The 21,463-nt window shown below is 43.9% G+C and overlaps 1 protein-coding gene across 2 annotated transcripts in view; it reads left to right on the forward strand.

The window, feature by feature from the left end:
- The window catches only part of CHCHD3 (coiled-coil-helix-coiled-coil-helix domain containing 3), a 287,502-nt gene that overhangs the window by 84,962 nt on the left and 181,077 nt on the right, over positions 1-21,463 (forward strand). For both annotated transcript variants that reach the window (XM_065414026.1, XM_065414031.1), the window contains exon 4: positions 8,523-8,667. In XM_065414026.1, coding sequence (XP_065270098.1) covers positions 8,523-8,667 — 145 coding nt within the window. The remainder of the gene's footprint in view (positions 1-8,522; positions 8,668-21,463) is intronic.

A 21,463-nucleotide genomic window follows, 5' to 3' on the forward strand; every position in this document is an offset into this window, starting at 1 on the left:
CACTCATTCCCAGCTTCTGGCAAACAGAGGCTAGGGACACCATCCCTGCCCATCCTGGCTAAAAACCATTGATGGATCTATCCTCCATGAATTTATCTAGTCCTTCTTTGTACCCTGTTATAGTCTTGGCCTTCACAACATCCTCTGGCAAGGAGTTCCACAGGTTGACTGTGCGTTGTGTGAAAAAATACTTCATTTTGTTTGTTTTAAACCTGCTGCCTATTGATTTAATTTGGTGACCCCTAGTTCGTATGTTATGAGAAGGAGTAAATAACACTTCCTTATTTACTTTCTCCATACCAGTCATGATTTTATAGACCTCTATCATATCCCCCCTTAGTCGTCTCTTTTCCAAGCTGAAAAGTCCCAATCTTATTCATCTCTCCTCATATGGCAGCCATTTCATACCCCAATCATTTTTGTTGCCCTTTTCTGAACCTTTTCCAATTCTAATATATCTTTTTTGAGATGGGGTGACCACATCTGCACACAGTATTCAAGATGTGGGCGTACCCTGGATTTATATAGAGGCAATATGATATTTTCTGTTTTATTATCTGTCCCTTTCTTAATGATTCCCAATATTCGGTTAGCTTTTTTGACTGCTGCTGCCAATTGAATGGATGTTTTTCAGAGAACTATCCACAATGACTCCAAGATCTCTTTGTTGAGTGGTAACAGCTAATTTAGACCCCATCATTTTATATGTATAGTTGGGTTTGTTTTCCAATGTGCATTACTTTGCATTTATCAACATTGAATTTCATCTGCCATTTTGTTGCCCAGTCACCCAGTTTTGTGAGATCCTTTTGTAGCTCTTTGTAGTCTGCTTGGGACTTAACTATCTTGAGTAGTTTTGTATCTAACCCCTGTTAGCTTTTGCGAACTGGGGCTGCTAACAGGGAGTTTCGCAAGGGAGTTCTCCAGGTGAAGGAGGAGCAATACAGCACCCTTTTGGGGTAAGTGACTGTCTGTAGTGTGTGTTTGTTTGTGTTTGGGGGTTACTTGCTGTGTGCTGAGCTTGTGTTTGTTAGTCTGTTTGTTTGGTTGGTTGTTTGAAGGACCGTGTGCTGTGGCTGGCAGTTGGAAGCTGAGAGCTTCAAAGGAAGGTTTGAAACCTAGAAGCCTCTGGTAATTGGCTGAGCCTTAATCAGTGGGCGGGGCATTCATACAGGCCAGGGCTTTATAAAGCAGCGCACAAGCGACCAGGGAGCTTTTGCGAACAGGGGCTGCTAACAGGGAGTTTCACAAGGGAGTTGGGAAGGGGAGTGGGAAGGGGCGAGGGTCCCTTGCCGGTTCTATCTGTTTTCCCTTTATTCCCCTTAAAACTTTAAACTTCTTGCTTAAACAACCCTTTCAGTGGACAGGGGGCTGCAGACGGGAGTTTGACAGAGGGAGGCTTACGATGGTTAGGAAGACCCGCAACACCTGTGCCAGCACTGCTTCTGTCTCCTCCACCTGCGCCTGTAGCCAGACAGAGCGCCTGAGCATGGATGCTTCTACCCAGATCCTGGTGTGGTTTTGCAGAGACTGTAACTTGCAATTTCCACTTACTGATATCCAGGCTGGGGGGACCATCCAATGTGAAAGGTGCCTGCTGGTGGAAACTCTCAGGCAGCAGGTGGGAGAGCTACAGGAGGAGGTGGCTAGGTTGAGAAGCATCCGAATCCACGAGCAATTCCTGGACAGTGTCCATGTGGAGACAGCTGAGGTAGCTGTAACACCACTGGTGGAGGAGGAGATGGCTCAGGGTGGACACTGGCAGCTGGTTTCTTCTGGCAGCAGGCAGTGCTCCACCCCTGCTCCGAACCCTCCCGCTGTGGTAATAGGTAACCGTTATGCTCTTCTTGATACAGGAAAGAAGGCATCACCCCCTACAGTAAGGGAGGAGAAGCCTCGTACCCCTAAGGCTGGGAGGTCTGCTGCCACCACTGCGAATAGGAAACATAGGGTAGTGGTGGTCGGAGACTCTCTGCTGAGGGGGACGGAGGCGCCCATCTGTCGCCCTGACATTTCATCTCGGGAGGTATGCTGCCTGCCGGGAGCCCGTATCCGAGACGTTACGGAGGCATTGTCGAGGATTATCCAGCCCTCTGACTACTACCCCATGCTACTCATCCATGTGGGCACAAATGATACTGCGCGGTGTGACACTGAGCGGATCAAGAGTGACTACAGGGCTCTGGGAGTACGGGTGAAGGAGTTTGGAGCGCAGGTGGTATTCTCTTCGATTCTTCCTGTCAAAGGTTGGGGCCCGGGCAGAGACAGATGCATCCTGGAGGTGAATGCCTGGCTGCGAAGATGGTGTCGCCAGGAGGGCTTTGGCTTCCTAGACCACGGGATGCTATTTGAGGAAGGACTGCTAGGCAGAGATGGCGTTCACCTTTCGAGGAGGGGAAAGACCCTATTTGGACACAGACTGGCTAACCTAGTGAGGAGGGCTTTAAACTAGGTTCGACGGGGACAGGTGAGCAAAGCCCGCAGGTAAGTGGGGAACATGGAGACCTGGGAGATAGGTCGGAAACGAGAGGGAGTGTGGGCTATATTGGCAGAGAGAAAGGAGGGTCAGGACAAAACTGGGAGGAAAGATCAAACGAGTATCTTAGATGCCTATATACAAATGCGAGAAGTATGGGTAATAAGCAGGAAGAACTGGAAGTGCTAATAAATAAATACAACTATGACATTGTTGGCATCACTGAAACTTGGTGGGATAATACACATGATTGGAATGTTGGTGTGGATGGGTACAGCTTGCTCAGGAAGGATAGACAGGGGAAAAAGGGAGGAGGTGTTGCCTTATATATTAAAAATGTACACACTTGGACTGAGGTAGAGATGGACATAGGAGAGGGAAGTGTGGAGAGTCTCTGGGTTAGGCTAAAAGGGGTAAAAAACAAGGGTGATGTCATGCTAGGAGTCTACTATAGGCCACCTAACCAGGTGGAAGAGGTGGATGAGGCTTTTTTTAAACAACTAACAAAATCATCCAAAGCCCAAGATTTGGTGGTGATGGGGGACTTCAACTATCCGGATATATGTTGGGAAAATAACACAGCGGGGCACAGACTATCCAACAAATTCTTGGACTGCATTGCAGACAACTTTTTATTTCAGAAGGTTGAAAAAGCTACTGGGGGGAAGCTGTTCTAGACTTGATTTTAACAAATACGGAGGAACTTGTTGAGCATTTGAAAGTAGAAGGCAGCTTGGGTGAAAGTGATCATGAAATCATAGAGTTTGCAATTCTAAGGAAGGGTAGAAGGGAGAACAGCAAAATAGAGACAATGGATTTCAGGAAGGCAAATATAGTGCCCATCTATAAAAAGGGAAATAAAAACAACCCAGGAAACTACAGACCAGTTAGTTTAACTTCTGTGCCAGGGAAGATAATGGAGCAAGTAATTAAGGAAATCATCTGCAAACACTTGGAAGGTGGTAAGGTGATAGGGAACAGCCAGCATGGATTTGTAAAGAACAAATCATGTCAAATCAATCTGATAGCTTTCTTCGATAGGATAACGAGTCTTGTGGATAAGGGAGAAGCTGTGGATGTGGTATACCTAGACTTTAGTAAGGCATTTGATACAGTCTCGCATGATATTCTTATCGATAAACTAGGCAAATACAATTTAGATGGGGCTACTATAAGGTGGGTGCATAACTGGCTGGATAACCGTACTCAGAGAGTTGTTATTAATGGTTCCCAATCCTGCTGGAAAGGCATAACGAGTGGGGTTCCGCAGAGGTCTGTTTTGGGACCGGCTCTGTTCAATATCTTCATTAACGACTTAGATATTGGCATAGAAAGTACGCTTATTAAGTTTGCGGATGATACCAAACTGGGAGGGATTGCAACTGCTTTGGAGGACAGGGTCATAATTCAAAATGATCTGGACAAATTGGAGAAATGGTCTGAGTTAAACAGGATGAAGTTTAACAAAGACAAATGCAAAGTGCTCCACTTAGGAAGAAAAAAATCAGTTTCACGCATACAGAATGGGAAGAGACTGTCTAGGAAGGAGTACGGCAGAAAGGGATCTAGGGGTTATAGTGGACCACAAGCTAAATATGAGTCAACAGTGTGATGCTGTTGCAAAAAAAGCAAACATGATTCTGGGATGTATTAACAGGTGTATTGTGAGCAAGACACGAGAAGTCATTCTTCCGCTCTACTCTGCTCTGGTTAGGCCTCAGCTGGAGTATTGTGTCCAGTTCTGGGCACCGCATTTCAAGAAAGATGTGGAGAAATTGGAAAGGGTCCAGAGAAGAGCAACAAGAATGATTAAAGGTCTTGAGAACATGACCTATGAAGGAAGACTGAAAGAATTGGGTTTGTTTAGTTTGGAAAAGAGAAGACTGAGAGGGGACATGATAGCAGTTTTCAGGTATCTAAAAGGGTGTCATAAGGAGGAGGGAGAAAACTTGTTCACCTTAGCCTCTGAGGATAGAACAAGAAGCAATGGGCTTAAACTGCAGCAAGGGAGGTCTAGGTTGGACATTAGGAAAAAGTTCCTAACTGTCAGGGTGGTTAAACACTGGAATAAATTGCCTAGGGAGGTTGTGGAATCTCCATCTCTGGAGATATTTAAGAGTAGGTTAGATAAATGTCTATCAGGGATGGTCTAGACAGTATTTGGTCCTGCCATGCGGGCAGGGGACTGGACTCGATGACCTCTCGAGGTCCCTTCCAGTCCTAGAATCTATGAATCTATGAATCTATAGTAGGAAGAGAGCCTGAGAAGCCCTGGTATAAGAGGCCTTGCTATGAGGCCTGAGCTAAAGTAGTGGGCAAGCTTTGCTGATATAAAGCAGTTTTCAAAAGTCAGGCTGTGAGCAAACCTCAGGCTCTGCCTGCTTGCAAGTTCACAGAATCTGGCAAGAACTGGGCTGATGTTGCAGAAACACACATTTCTAAGAAGTGCTAGGCACGGAGTACTCACACAAACACATTCTTGAAGAGTGGTACCAGAACATCCCGATGTTCAAAATGGTACAAAAACAGGATGGTACAAAAACATTTCTCAAGGATAACAGGAACACACTGACCCCTCCTAAAAGGTAAGGAACTTTTCCATTCTCATTGCAGTACCCGCATCTACTTCATCCTCAGGGGATCGGCCGTAGCCAAGGTGCCCCGATCAAGGCCGACAGCACCATCAGGCAGCTGGTGAGGAAATGGCTCTACCTTCCCCAGAGGGCGAGCATCGACATCATCTACATTTCCCACAGATAAGGCGGTGCCAAAGTACCTAGGATGGGCGACCTGTGCAACGTGTTGGTGATCACCCACACCATCCTCCTCCTGACGTGCCCAGATCCGACGGTGTGGAGTATCGCGGATGAAGCCGTACAGGACGTGGTCAGGAAACGCATTGCCAGGGCCCCCTCTGAGCAGGACGTCACGACCTACCTCAGCGGCTCCCTGGAGGCTGAGTTTGGGAGAGAGGGAGGAGACTTGTCCTCTCTCTGGTCCCGCACCCGCAACACCTCGAGACACCTAGAAAAGTGGATCAGCTGCTGCTGGAAGTGGTGCGAGGAGCGCCAGGAGCTGGTGCCGCGCATAAAGACCTCGGACCACACCATTGTCACCCCAACTGCCAGAATGATGCGGAAAAGGACCCTCAAAGACACCATCCGCTGCCACTACGCTGAGAACCTCAAGTGGAAGTCGGACCAGGGCAAGGTGTTCGAGGTGTCCAGCAAGTGGGATGCCAGCAACCACTTTCTCCCCAGGGGCAGCTTCACCAGGTTCGCCAACTGGCGGTTCGTCCACCGGGCCCGACTCAACTGCGTTCCCCTCAACGGAGCCATCCGCCACTGCAACCGGGACAAGCGCTGCAGGAAGTGCAGCTATGCCAATGAGACCCTGCCCCTCGTCCTGTGTGGTTGCAAACAGCACTCCGGAGCCTGGCGGCTCCACCACAACGCCATCCACAACCGGCTGGTGAAAGCCATCCCGCCTTCCCTGGGGAAGATCACCGTCGACTCCGCCATCCCCGGGACAGACAGCTGACTGCGACCCGACATTGTCGTGACTGACACAGAAAAGAAGAAGGTCCTCATGGTAGACGTCATGGTGCCATTTGAAAACAGGTCACCTGCCTTCCATGAGTCCCCAGGATGGAAGGTTTCGAAATACACCCCGCTGGCCGACACCCTGAGAGCCCAGGGCTACGAGGTCCAGATACACGCCCTGATCGTGGGAGCCCTGGGTGCGTGGGACCCCCACAACGAGCCGGTGCTGAGAGCGTGTGGAGTCTGTCGACACTACGCCCGGCTCATGAGACAGTTCATGGTGTCCGACACCATCAGGTGGTCCAGAGACATCTACATGGAACACATCACGGGAGACTGCCAGTACCAGCTTGAGTAACCGAGACCGCTGACCAGGGAAAGAACCCACTTCCTTCCCTGACAAACTAAGGAACACACTCCACCCATGTCATTCGCTACATTGATACTGACTTGGACTCTTAATACATTCCATGGGTGGCGTACCAGAGCCCACTTATCCACTGACGCTTTAAAAACTCCCGCACCACAATCTGGATCTATGCTGGTTGTGTGATATGTATGTATCTCGTGAACTTTGTAACCGATACCTGTAATCCCTCATAACTCGAGCCTGACCCCAGATGTACAGTACCTTCCCTCTTAACTTGTATATATTTAATTTTAAACATTAACTTCAATAAAAATTTTATACCTAGCAGAGAAGTTGAATGTAACAGCAATTAAGTTAAGCCATCAAATAACTTATCAAGGAGATAGGAACTTATTATTTATAAGGTTTAGGGTAACTGACTTTCTGCTCTTTGGAAAAGAGATTAAGAGGAGACAACATCAAGGTGCATAATTCTGCCTAATGCCAAATAAAAAAATGAAGAGACATGAATCTGAGCTAAAAATCCCAAGCTTTAAAAAAAAAAAAAAAAAAAAAAAAGTCAAGCAAATGGCAGCTTCTTTAAATACAATAATTAATATGTGAAATATACTATCAGTAGTGTAATGTATAAAAAGAGGAGTCAAGTCTTTAACTGCAGAGAGTAGAATACAAAATAGGTGATTGGGGTGTGTGGGGGGCGGTAATCTTTAATCTCTGAAAAGTCTAAATGCTGCTTTTACTTTCTTCAGAAAAAAGGAACTATTGAGACTTCTATTTTGACACTTCTTCTCTTTGTGTGAAACAATAGTTCTGTAATCTAAAGGAAAACTGGTGTGTGTTTTGACTGCATCATTGATTGTGCGATAGATTAAATGCATTGATGCTGCTGGAATAATTTGGGGGACCTTGGGAAATCACTTAATGGAATTTGGTCCATGTCTGCATAATCTTTTTGCTGGAGTAATTGAAGATGCTGCTTAATAAACTTTATAAAAACTCCCAGTTGGTTGTGTCTGAGCACAAAAATGACACACATTCTAACTGTCTTCTTCCCCACCATCCCCCACCCCTCTTAAACATTTTCCTTGGGGAAGACTTTAATGTACTGTAATGCTGGTGCCTTTCAGAAAGTGACCCTGCGCGGTATGATTTGTTCTCTGCAGCTCCCTTGGTAACACATATATTCAGTGGAAATTCTGAAGCCTCATCTCCTTCACTGTTTTTCAGATGCCTATTTAAAAAACACTATTTGATATTCCATTACCGGTGATGAACTTGTAGATATTGACTTTCATGTTTGGTAGGAGAATATATCTATATAAAGCAGGTGTTTTTATTGGCTAAGCTATTTTGAAATGTGTTTGCATGTACATGTAACTTATACATGCATTTTTATAAAAATATTGTTGTAAAGATTTCCATTAATTTTATGGCTTGTGACATTACATTCTATTCATGTTGAGAATTCCCTGGGACTAATATAATGCATGATTAAGTTCCGAAAACAAAAGTTCAGGAAATAATAATACTTTGCACTTAAATAGCGCCTTTCATCCGATGTTCTTAAGTCACTTTCCAAATGTTAAGTATGTCAACATAGCTGTTACACCCTTTTTGCAGATGAGTAAACTGATGCACTGAGTAGATGTGACCTGCCCAAAAGTAACAGTGTATCAGTGCCAGAGAAAGGAATTGAGCTGAGGATTTTTGAACAAGAATTCCTTTAAAAAAAAAATCTATGTACTGTATATTCTTTAAGCATGAGATTTTAATTAGTTTTATTCCTTATTTTACTTAATTTCAGAGGTAATGCTGTTAAGATTTGGGTACAGTGTTGGGATGGTGAATTTATATATCCATATATTGAGAGATGTTGATACTGAATGTGTGATATATAAAAATCAGTGCATATCCAATATGAATGCCAGAAGGTTTATATTTTGGATTAAGTCTCAAAATTGCCATATATAAATCTCTGGCATTGATATTGGATATGCAGTGAGCTCTAAAAGCCACTCATAGTTTAACATTGTCATAACTACTGTTCTCTTTTGATGATGATAATCTGTTTGTCCGTTCAAGCTATTTGACAATATATTTCCATTCTAAATTCTTTCACCCTTTTTTCATGTAGATTGAAACAAGATCAAAAGTACGTACGTGATGAAATTGGCAAAGTTCTGGAGCGGGAGCGGGCTGCTTCAAATGAGCATTTGACTAGAGCCATTCTTAGAGAGAGAGCTGCGACAGAAGAGGAACGCCTGAAGACGCAGCATTTTGTAAGTGCAATAAGTTTTTAATGTAAATTTGAAGGTTTAAAAACAAATGTCAATGTCCTAACATTTTTATGCTTTTGGCAAACTCTTTTGTAAAACGTGGGAAGTAGAATGTTTCTATCCTCCAGTAGTGCTTTTCCTCTTTAGCAAATACGGTTATTATCAGAAAATTTCTTCTCTTTGCCCTGTTAATATCACAGCTGCTTTAAAACCATTACGTCCTTTTTTAGTGTCACAAGGATGTCACTTTTTGGGAGAAAACTTTTATGTGGGGAGAGCATTCAAATAACTAAGATGCTAGCCTGATTCATTTTCAGTATTTAAGTGTTCAGAGATCTGGTTAGATTATGTGATATTAAATTACTGAATACTTTGTCACAAACATATATATGTAAATGTGTATTAAGGGTATATGAACAGTGTTGTTGGTTAAAAATTGACTGATTTTAAGAATTTTCCAAAGACATAGACGCCGACTCCGTGGGTGCTCCGGGGCTGGAGCACCCATGGGAAAAAAATAGTGGGTGCTCAGCACCCACTGGCAGCCCCCCCCATCAGCTCCTCCCCCTCCCCCAGTGCCTCCTGCCTGATGGTGGCCCCACCAATGAGCTCATCCCTCTCCCTCCCAGTGCCTCCTGCCTGCCACAATGAGCTGCTTTGTGGCGTGCAGGAGGCGCTGGGGGGAGGGGGAGGAGCAAAGGCAGGGCGTGCTGGGGGAGAGGGTGGGGGGAAGGGGTGGAGTGGGGGAAGTGCCTGTGGCAGAGTGGGGGTCAAGCAACCCCAGGAAACTCGGAAAGACGGCACCTCAGTCCTAAGATATAATTTTTTCTTTTTTCCCCTCCAACTTATTTATACTGGAGACCAAAATAGCATGTTTATATATGTGTGTGTGATTTTTTTTTTATGGTTATGCTCCAAACTTCAATACCAGCTTATTGAAAAAGTCTGTATTGAAGAACTGTATTTCATCAGAACTGATATATAAAACCTCTCTGATGACATCCAAGTTGTAAAATATAGCAGGCTGTTTTTCTCTGAAAATTGACACCTTAGATTGCTGTCCATTTCAAATGTATGGCGGATTTGTAGCTTCCCACATCAATCACTGCAGTTGCCTTTGTAGTTCTCAGGAAGAAGTCCCCATGACAATTCTTTGAGGCTTGAAAGCACCATTTTGCTAAAAAAAAAAAAAAAAAAAAAAAAAAAAAAATTGAGTATAAGCAATGAACAAATGGGTGTTTGCCAGCTGGAAAAATCTAAGGCTCTATCTTGCAAACGGTTATGCATTTGGTTAACTTCACTCATATGAGCATTCCCATTGAAATCAAAGGGACTGCTCATGTGAGTAGAAATTAAGTACATGCATAATCTTCAAAAATAACCCTGGAGACTTTCCCTTTCTGAGAACTATAAAAAAGATGGTCAGCACATGTTTGAGAACCTTAAAGTGCAGCTAAAATACACACATTCATGTTCAACCCATGTAACATGCATTGCCAGTTGGAGTAGATTGTCTGTGCAACCTTGCATAAACCAAGAGATTTTTGTTATACTAGCTGAACAAAGCTTTGGAGGCTTTGAACAAAGTTTTGTATGGGCTTAACCGGCTTTTTGTTTTTCTTAACTTATTTGGTTCTGTAATTCATTTATTCATCCTGTTGAGAGAGAGACATCACCCTTCCGACCTGCAAAAAACAAACAAAACCTGATACCTGCATGTGGAAAAAGGCCTATTTTCTCTGAAAATTCTGAACACTGAGGCTTTTTCTTATTACAAATTTAAAAAACAGGTTATTTTGCAGAAATGTCACTTTTCATTCTTAGGTTTCACTTAGCCTAGAATGCATCAGCCACATCTGCCTAGTGAAACAATCAAGAACTCATTGTTGATTAATTTTGTATTTACTGGCTGGAGGGCGAGGATTTGTTTCAAGCTGAGATGTAGCTGGAAAGGAAGATGCATGCATCATTTGTTAGGGAGGGAGGGAATGGAATAATGTAATGTTTAAAAATCCTATGCAATCTTTTTTCATGTGGACCTTCATTCAGAGAATCTCACTGCCTTATGGTGATGCGGGCACCATTGCCTGGAATTTGGGATGGTCCTATGGTGTGTACAATACATGTCTTGCATGTAGAGGCAGCCTATCCAATTGGCTGTGGCACAGATTTTGTGCTTGGGAACAGAAGTCAGCTCTCTGAATTCTCCGCCAGTGGCTTGCTGTGTGATTTGGGCAAGTCAGGTAACTTCTCTGCACCTTAATTTTTCAATCTGTAAATTTTTGAAGCATGTTGAGAGACCTTTGCGTGAAAAGTGCTATGTTAGTGCTAAATTGTTGTTGTTACTATTGTAATTCATTCATTTACCTAAATACTGTCAGGTGTCAACTTTGCCATTTTTCAAACTTTATTAAGAAACAAAGCAGCTATTGATCTGTTCTAGTTCCCTGATAATCTAATTAATCTATATAATATAACATAACAGTTAATCTAAATAAATGTAAACTGTCTAAGGCTAGGTCTACACTGCAGCGGGGTTCCGACCTAAGATACGCAACTTCAGCTACGTGAATACCGTAGCTGAAGTTGCGTATTTTAGGTCGGCTTACCTAGCGGTGAGGACGCGGGAAAGTCGACCGCTGCCGCCGACTCCGCTGCCGCCTCCTGCCGAGGTGGATTTCCGGAGTCGACGGCAGAGCGATCAGGGATCGATTTTACCGCGTCTTGACTAGATGCGGTAAGTCGATCCCCGAAAAACCGATTGCTACCCGCCGATCGACAAAGCCTAAATGTGTGGCTATGGGCAACCTGCTGTGTTCTCAGGTACCAAGTAATACTCACTGTCCTTTAAATTTTTTTAAAGGCCATTACTCTCTTTGTTTGCTGCTGGTCAGTTTACTCTGTTGGCTCCATCTCTCACACTTCATATTTAAATGTTGGTATTACCATTCATCCAAATTAAATTATAATCTCTTTGCTGCAGACACATAAATATGGCCCCGCCTTAAAGTCACATGAAAACCTCTGACACTATACAATTAGTTTAACGCTTCTTTTTATCTTTTCTTTAACTTGATCTGGAGTGTAAGATCCATGGGACAAGTCTTTTCATATTATTATTTGTAAATCATTGCACATGCCTATGGTGCTATAAAAAATGAATGTCCATTACTGATCCTTAATTGTTTTAATAGTTTAAAGAAAAATGTTATGGTTATGATAGAGGAAATCAAGTTCTTTCCCCAGCATTTTCAACCATTTTTGTTGAAACCCCTTCTCATAAGATTACTGACATCTTTTCCTCACAGATTGAGAGAATACCTAGGGGGTTCATCTGTACCCCAAATATACTTTCAAAAGTTCATTGTCTTACTCCTAACAGGATAATTCCTGCAGTTTTTGTTTTTCCCTCTAGTTCCCGCCCAAAATATTAGCATTTTACTCAGATTCTAAATGGGCGTTCGTTCGTTGTGACCGATACAATACTCAATTTGCATATGACTAAGCAGGGTGAGATAAGCACTTGTCCGCCCCTACCCAGCCAGGAGTATGTGGATTTCCTTTTGGTGACCTGTCTTAACTCACAGAGCAAGAGACGATAATTTTTTGTGTGTGTGTATATATATGTATATGGATATGGATATAGATATAAAAATAACTCTTCACATATTTTCTATACAAACATCTCACAATGATTATGATGATCAGTGTGACATAGGCTTTCATTAGAGACCTTTGCGACATTCTTTTGGTGAATCCAAGGAATCCTTGTATCTCTATATACTCCTTGCCATCTGGTGGTTGGCACTGAAGAGGTCCTTGTATCACAATGTTAAATAATGTATCCATTTTTAAATGATAATACTTCTGCTGTTTATACTTCCACAGAAAAGGGATTTCTGAGTGCTGTGTCTGTAATTTTTGGCCAGTTAACCTCTCTCCTCCGCTGTTTTAATATTCTGTATTGTGGTAGCACCCAAAGGGCCCCCCCCGCTCCCCGGTGATGGGGTCAATTGTGCTAGGTACTATACAAGCACATGGGAAAACATTAAACCCTGCCTTGAAGAGCTTATGGTCTAATTAATACAAGATGCAACAGATGTCTACAACAAACAATTGGAGAGAAGGGAGGAAGAGGAAGATGGTAATAAATCCATGGCGATGTAGTCTCATGTGGTTACTCAGACTTGCTTTGTGGACAGATGGAGAACTTTTTAAAAAATTATCCTTTGCAAATCCCCCATTTAAACCTGTGCTCTATCATTAACATTAATGCCACCCTCCAGCATTGCTAACTTTGTTCTTAACATGTCTTCCTCCAACATCCAGGACCGTACCTCTCCTCTTCCCCAAATTCCCCTCTGCTTTGGGACTTTTTTCCCTTTGGTGGGGGCAGAAGGGTGTGAAGGGGGCAGGGCAGGGAAGAGAAGTCTCCTTTTGTTTCCTCGGATGTTCTTGGGGCTAGAAGAGTGTTTTGACCCCAGTGGCTGGTTCTAAGTGCAAATACGAAACGAGACTATAACATCAGAATATGTTTCTATGGGCACAACATTCTGAAGAATCAGAGCAGGCTGCGCAGTGGGGACAGAAGGACAGTGATGAAATTTGGCAGCATATGACCTCCAGAAGAAGAAAGAGGAGCGTCCATGTACCAGCAATGCAGATACAGGTGAGCAACCGTTTTCATGTTCTCTCCACAGGTATTAATGCGGAGAGTGGACTAGATGATACATCTGAGGGAAGGGAGCAGAAGGAGAGTCCACTGATTGGAAGGCATGAGATGCACTGTCCTAAGGATGGGGGTTCCACGACCACCACTCCCAAGAGAAGGAGGCGGGTGGTGGTGGTCGGGGACTCTCTCCTCAGAGGGACTGAGTCATCTATCTGTCGTCCTGACCGGGAAAACTGAGAAGTGTGCTGCTTGCCAGGAGCTAGGATTCACGATGTGACAGAGAGACTGCCAAGACTCATCAAGCCCTAGGATCGCTACCCCTTCCTGCTTCTCCACGTGGGCACTAATGATACTGCCAAGAATGACCTTGAGCGGATCACTGCAGACTACATGGCTCTGGGAAGAAGGATAAAGGAATTTGAAGCGCAAGTGGTGTTCTCGTCCATCCTCCCTGTGGAAGGAAAAGGCCTGAGTAGAGACCGTCGAATCGTGGAAGTCAATGAATGGCTACGCAGCTGGTGTCGGGGAGAAGGCTTTGGATTCTTTGACCATAGGATGGTGTTCCAAGAAGGTGTGCTAGGCAGAGACGGGCTCCACTTAATGAAGAGAGGGAAGAGCATCTTTGCAAGCAGGCTGGCTAACCTAGTGAGGAGGGCTTTAAACTAAGTTCACTGGGGGAAGGAGACCAAACCCCTGAGGTAAGTGGGGAAGTGGGATGCCGGGAGAAAGCACGAGCAGGAGAGTGCAGGAAGGGAGAAAGCAGGACGATCAGCGAGTTATCTTAAGTGCCTATACACAAATGCAAGAAGCCTGGGAAACAAGCAGGGAGAACTGGAAGTCCTGGCACAATCATGGAATTAGGATGTGACTGGAATAACAGAGACCTGGAGGGATAAATCACATGACTGGAGTACTGTCATGGATGGAAGAATCCCATGCACTGCTACAGACTAGGGACCGAGTGGCTAGGCAGCAGTTCTGCAGAAAAGGACCTAGGAGGTACAGTGGACGAGAAGCTAGATTTGAGTCAACGGTGTGTCCTTGTTGCCAAGAAGGCTAATGGCATTTTGGGCTGTATAAGTAGGGGCATTGCCAGCAGATTGGGGGACTGTCTGGGGGAGGGATAGCTCAGTGGTTTGAGCATTGGCCTGCTAAACCCAGGGTTGTGAGTTCAATCCTTGAGGGGGCAATTTAGGGATCTGGGTCAAAAATCTGTCTGGCGATTGGTCCTGCTTTGAGCAGGGGGTTGGACTAGATGACCTCCTGAGGTCCCTTCCAAACCTGATATTCTATGATTCTATTCGGCATTGGTGAGCCCTCATCTGGAGTACTGTGTCCAGTTTTGGGCCCCACATTACAAGAAGGATGTGGAAAAATTGGAAAGAGTCCAGCGGAGGGCAACAAAAATGATTAGGGGGCTGGAGCACATGACTTATGAGGAGAGGCTGAGGGAACTGGGATTGTTTAGTCTGCAGAAGAGAAGAATGAGGGGGGATTTGATAGCTCCTTTCAAGTAGTTGAAAGGGGGTTCCAAAGAGGATGGATCTAGACTGTTCTCAGTGGTACCAGATGACAGAACAAGGAACAATGGTCTTAAGTTGCAGTGGGGGAGGTTTAGATGGATATTAGGAAAAACTTTTTCACTAGGAGGGTGGTGAAGCACTGGAATGGGTTACTTAGTGAGGTGGTGGAATCTCCTTCCTTAGAGGTTTTTAAGGTCAGGTTTGACGAAGCCTTGGCTGGGATGATTTAGTTGGGGATTGGTCCTGCTTTGAGCAGGGGGTTGGACTACATGACCTCCTGAGGTCTCTTCCAGCTCTGATATTCTATGATTCTATGATCACTGAAATCCTGAGTCTTTAGAGGGCCCTGGTGCTCCTTTGGTTCTGATGTGTTACTACTGAAGTAGTTTTTCCTTAGTACCTTCCCAGTCCATATGACTAGGGTCCTACCAAATTAATGGCTGTGAAATACACATCATGGACAGTGAAATCAGATCTCCCCTGTGAAATCTAGCTATTGGATGGGCAGAGCAGGGGGCACCCAGCTGGGGGCTCCTACCGTTCACTGGGCTCCAGCTGCTAGTCCATTGGGCTGGGGAGGAACGGGACTTCCTCTTCCCTTGCACAGCCGCTCTCGCGGGGAGCTCAGACCCACCTCCGGGTATCTCCCCCAGCTGCAGGAAGCTCCCTGGCTACTGCCAGCTCTGAAGGCTCCCAGCAGCATGGGGGAAATCAGATCCACCTCCATCTCCTGGAGTCTTCCCCTGGCTGCGGGGTGCTCCTTGCCTGTGAAATTTTAGATGTCAGCATCTGAAAACATGAAATTGACCAATTTTAAAACCCTCTGACTGTGAATTTGGTAGGGCCCTACATATGATTGGAGGAGGCCTTAAATATGTAACCCCTGCTTGCTGGGAGTGGTGCTCTGTTCCCCTCACATGGTGGCTAGGCCAGCTAGAGATTGATGAGCCTGGTACAGCCTTGGCTAAGAGATGTGTCTTTTAGCTTATACGGAAGAAGCTCATGTATTTAGCTTCAGAGGTCCCAAGTTTGAACCCTGCTGCTGACACCCCTCTGTGGGTCGGCGTTACAGATGCATGAGGCAAAGATAACTCTTCTGTGTAGAAGGGCGGGATCTTCTGTTTAGACCTGGGTCCAAACTGTGTCCAACGGGGAAGGTCCTGGCTGGATTGGTCCATGCTGCTCCTCACTAACTGCCTGGCAGCTGCTGCTACTGCTTCAGTGAAAGTTTCTCTTGCCCCTCCTCCAACCCATGTGGTGACTGGGTGGGCCATCTGTAAAACAAGGACAGTACTTACCTACCTAGCCGAATTTGATTAATCTTGTTCACATTTGAAAAGTGCTTTGCAAGTGCTAAATCTAGTTGCTGTAGATTCCTTTGGCAGTCTCTTCCAAACTCCAGTGATCTGCATTAAAAGCCATTCATACCTAGCCTAAACCTATCTTTCCTTAGTGCAGTATTGCAAATGTTCAAAAGTCATGTATCAGGCTCACCAAAAATCATGAGATTATGTAAAAATAATAGATTTGGTATTCTTTTTAATAACCTTCTGCTTTTTGAGCCTTTAGGGTGCATTAGGGTCACATTTTGAAGCTTTCTCCACAGCCACGAGGGCTAGAAACTTACTTTTTCTTTAAGAATGAAGGCTGAAATCATCACATATCCTCTTGACTCCAGGAGCCTGCACTTTAAGTCAAACAATAATCATGAGGCTCATGACAAAATCGTGAAAGTTGGCCACACTGCTTAGTGTGCAGCTGTGACTCTTAGTAATACCCACATCTAGGATCTGTGTGACCCTTAGTCATACCCACATCTGTACCAATTCAGCTGTGCCGCTGAAAGGTCTCCTGTGTAGCCACTCTGTGCTGACAGTAGAGAGCTCTCCCGTTGGCATAATTAAACCACCTGCAATGAGAAGCGGTAGCTATGTTGGCAGGAGACACTCTCCCCCTGACACAGCGCTGTCCACACAGCCACTTATGTCAGTGTAACTTATGTCGGCCAGGGGTGTGTGTTTTCACACCCCTGACTGACAAAAGTTTTACTGCCAGAAGTGCTAATGTAGCCTCACTGTGTGAAAATTGTGTTGGGATTGTTTTCACCAATGTGCAAAATGAATTGCTTGTATCAGAATCATACTAAGGAAGTGCCTGCATTAGTCTGAAGGGTCCACTTACTGTGGTGATAGGTTTGTAAGGATATATAATTAATTCTGTATTATGTGTTTTATGGCCTTTCTCTCTAGAGATCTAAATACTGAACAAAATGAAGGATAAAACGTCCAAATAATAGTTTTCTGTCATACCCTCCTGTTTGTCATTCCCTCGTCCGTTCCCCATGGGTGGTGTTCCCGAGGAAAGACTTAATTGTCTATCTTTGATTTTAATCTCAACAAACTTAATTTTGGCATTGGTGTTGTTTTTCCTGGCAAGTGCTTTTGTAGCTGAGGTCCTAGTATAGAGTTTTGGGATGCTCTGAGAATTCTAAATTAGCGTTCTTAGTGGCAGACCTCTCATCCTATGAAACCTTTTATTTTTGGAAGCCTGTGTTTTAAAAACTTTTTCTTCATCTCAAAATTGTGTGCAGACCAAATGGGCTTTCTCTTGTTGTGGCGTTTTACATGTGGTAACTTTGCCATAAATAGCTTATTGACATTCCATCACTCGAATCATGAGTGTCAGGGTGAGATAGGGACAGCATGGAGGAAAAAATCTATAGATAACCAAAGTGCATATTTCCATTTCCTTATAATGACCAGGCATTTACCGTTAACATATTTGCTTCGCTACCTGGACTGAAATGAGCTGTCATTAAGACCTTACATGTTGGAAAACAGTTTTACTGAGCTGCCAGTGACATTATAGTCTCATTTCATGTTGAAGAGTAGAGAAATATTGTTCTGTCCATTTGCTTTAACCATAACATTAAAAGTTGATTATCATTATCATTATGGATCTCCATCCACACTTTTATATATTTTAAAAGTTGCCATTATGTATTGTCCCAATGTTAAAATGGGAGCAAGTGTTACTTAATTAAATCTTTGTTTAAATTTTATAAATGTTTTTATGCTAAAAAGTCTCATATTTTTTCTCTTTATTTAAAAAAAATCTATATGGTAAAAAACATCCTTCTATTAAAAGTAATATTTTTTTTGCCATTTAAGTGAGTGCACTAATCAGTTTATTGGATATTTTTGCCGAGCAAAATCACATGTGAGATATATAATGCTTCCCTTTTTACTCTGAACACTGAAATCAATAGACCACATACTTCCCTTGATTTACCATCACTGAGATTGGTGGAGTTACATTAGGAATGAATTTGACCCATTTGTCACAAATGAATACGTTTTATTCAAAGAGAATGTCTTCCTCTCGTGTGACTTGACTATTCAGATGTTCTCCCCTTCATCCTTGGGTGATTGCTCCAAGTCACCGTATATACTTTCTATGCAATGACCTTTTGCTTTAGTGGCCTGTTTTACCTGTCCTCAGTTTGTTAGCTTTACTAAGAGGAGGTTCCCTGTTTTCCATAAAGAGATTATATTCTGACTGTTCTTGCTCTTTCCTAACAGTCCTATACGAACCATATTTTAGAGTAGTGATGTCACTAGAAAATACCCGAGGGAAGATATACACAGTGAGGTAAGGTGTTGTCCTCGAGAGAACAGAAGTCTGTTTACAAATGAGTATTTATTACATACCTCATTTATCCCATTCATCATTTTAATAGAAAAATGTGTCTTTTTAGATGATTCTGAAATAATTTGAAGTAAGCTACATAGCCCAAAGCAGAATGTGATTACTTATCGTAGACAGGGCGAAGCTATATTTTTTTTTTAAACATGATCAGTGACAATAATTTATGATTACTTACAACAGAGTAGAAGTAAAGGTTCTTAGCTGTGTTCAGAGTGGAAAATTAGATAAAGTTTGGAAACAATACGGGGCAATATTAGTTACAGTGGTTTTGTGTTGTCACCCAGCACCCTTGTGATAGCTGTTCTGTTTAGGGTCTCTGTCCATTGGCTTGGTGGGGAACATTCACCATAACTCTGTGTTACTGTTACGATCACTCAAGTGTCCCATTCCCATTTGTGACCACAGTTTTATTGGTTGTCAGCATATACCATGAAGAGATACTCAGAGCACCTCCAAAAGGAGAGAGGATTTGTCAAAAAAGACACGTTCATTCTTTTTGTGGAAGACATGGTATTCATATGTGCACTATTACTAGTGTAACATTATTCTCATAACCAAGAATATCTCCTAGTAAGACTATCACAACATGCTGTGTATGGGGTGGAGTGCACGTTTTGTTTGTTTTTTAAGAAGAGACTGACAGATTGCCTGGGAAACGTGGGAAGTCTGGAATGAGTGCTGAGGATGTGGTAAATTCCTCTGGCTAGCCACAGGAGAGGATGTGAAGTGTTGAGGGTTCCAGAGGAGAAGGTTCTGCTGTGGGTAATTATCATGGCATGGCTTTCAAATGAGAGAGGGCTGTCATGAAGCTGGAACCATATTACTTGCTGCTTCTAAAAGCATCTCAAATGTTTTACTATGGAGTACCATTTGGAGATGGTACTAGTGACTCATTCCCAAACATACTGTACCCTACTGTATATAATAATAACATTCTCGCTTCTAAAATTGCCAAGCCTTGTGGTTTTAAAAAATCCTTTCACCTTGGATAATGAAAGATTTTAAGGAAAATAATCAGCTCTCTTAGAGTTTAAGGGCTTTTCACTTAGCAGTGCTCTCAACAAACCGATGAGCATGTATCTCATGCCATATCCATTAAAAAAACAAAATACACTAGAAAACTTAGTGGTATCACTTATCTAAGGATACCTTTTCCTCCAGGATTTTCACCCCTAGCTTTTTGCTTATTCAGCATGAAAGCAACAGTTGGAGTACACTGTGGAATCAAAAACGAGAGTCCTGTTTACCTGAAGATCTCTTTTCATCAGAACTATAGGTGAATATTTTTCCCTTTTATATCATTAACTCCTGCCTCACGTTCAGTCTGTATCCTCATATTACCCCTTCTTTCTTGACAAAATTTTAAAGATCAAAACTCTTCTGTCACTCAGTTGCTAGTACTCTGCAATTGTTACTTGTCTAGAGCCTCATCTTCCATTTTGATTACTGTAACCACTTCCTCACTGGCTTCCGTGACACCCACATAACCCCTCTGCAGTGCGTACAAAAATGCAGATACTAGGGTCATGCATTCTTTGTTTGTCTATCTGACCATGTGATCCTTCTCCCTTTGAATCCCTCTTCTGTCTCCCCCTTCTCTACACCATCAAGTTCAAGCTTCAATCTGTCATTGCTAGGGCCCTGCCAAATTCACGGTCCATTTTGGTCAATTTCACAGTCATAGGGTTTTAAAAATCGTAAATTTTATGATTTCAGCTATTTAAATCTGAAATTTCACAGTGTTATAATTGTAGGGGTCCTGACCCAAAAAAGATTTGGGGGCGTGGGGAGGGTGTCGCAAGGTTATTGTAGGGGGGTTGCGCTATCCTTACTTCTGCACTGCTGCTGGCGGTAGCGCTGCCTTCAGAGCTGGGCGGCCATAGAGCAGCGGCTGCTGGCTGGGAGCCTAGCTCTGAAGGAAGAGCAGCTGCCAGCAGCAGCGTAGAAGAAAGGGTGGCATGGTATGGTATTGCCACCCTTACTTCTGTGCTGCTGCTTGTGGGGTGCTGCCGTCCGAGCTGGGCGTCCGGCCAACAGCCGTTGTTCACCGGCTGCCCAGCTCTGAAGGCAGTGCAGAAGTAAGGGTGGCAATACTGCGACACCCTCCCCCCCCCAAATAACCTTGCAACACTCACCCCCCCCCCCCCCGCAACTCCTTTTTGGGTCAGGGTCCCCAGTTTGAGAAATGCTGGTTTCCCCTGTGAAATCTGTATAGTATAGGGTAAAAGCACACAAAAGACTAGATTTCACAGAGAGGAGACCAGATTTCATGGTCTGTGACACATTTTTCATGGTTGTAATTTGGCAGGGCCCTAGTCATTGCCTTCCACTCTTTACAGAATTCCTCCTCTTCTTCCCTACTTACCCAGACTTGTGTCTTCATATGTTCCCCTGCACTCCATTTGTCTGTTTCATAGAATCATAGAAGATTAGGGTTGGAAGAGACCTCAGGAGGTCATCTAGTCCAATCTCCTGCTCAAAGCAGGACCGATCCCAACTAAATCATCCCAGCCAGGGCTTTGTCAAGCCGGGCCTTAAAAACCTCTAAGGATGGAGATTCCGCCACCGCCCTCGGTAACCATTCCAGTGCCTCACCACCCTCCTAGTGAAATAGTGTTTCCTAATTTCCAACCTAGACCTCCCCCACTGCAACTTGAGACCATTGCTCCTTGTTCTGTCATCTGCCACCATTGAGAACAGCCAAGCTCCATCCTCTTTGGACCCTCCCTTCAGGTAGTTGAAAGCAGCTATCAAATCCCCCCTCACTCTTCTCTTCTGCAGACTAAACAAGTCCAGTTCCCTCAGCCTCTCCTTGTAAGTTATGTGCCCCAGCCCCCTGATCATTTTCGTTGCCCTCCGCTGGACTCTCTCCAGTTTGTCCACATCCTTTCTACAG

Source organism: Emys orbicularis, chromosome 1, assembly GCF_028017835.1.
Source record: "Emys orbicularis isolate rEmyOrb1 chromosome 1, rEmyOrb1.hap1, whole genome shotgun sequence".
In the NCBI taxonomy this organism is placed as follows: Eukaryota; Metazoa; Chordata; order Testudines; family Emydidae; genus Emys; species Emys orbicularis.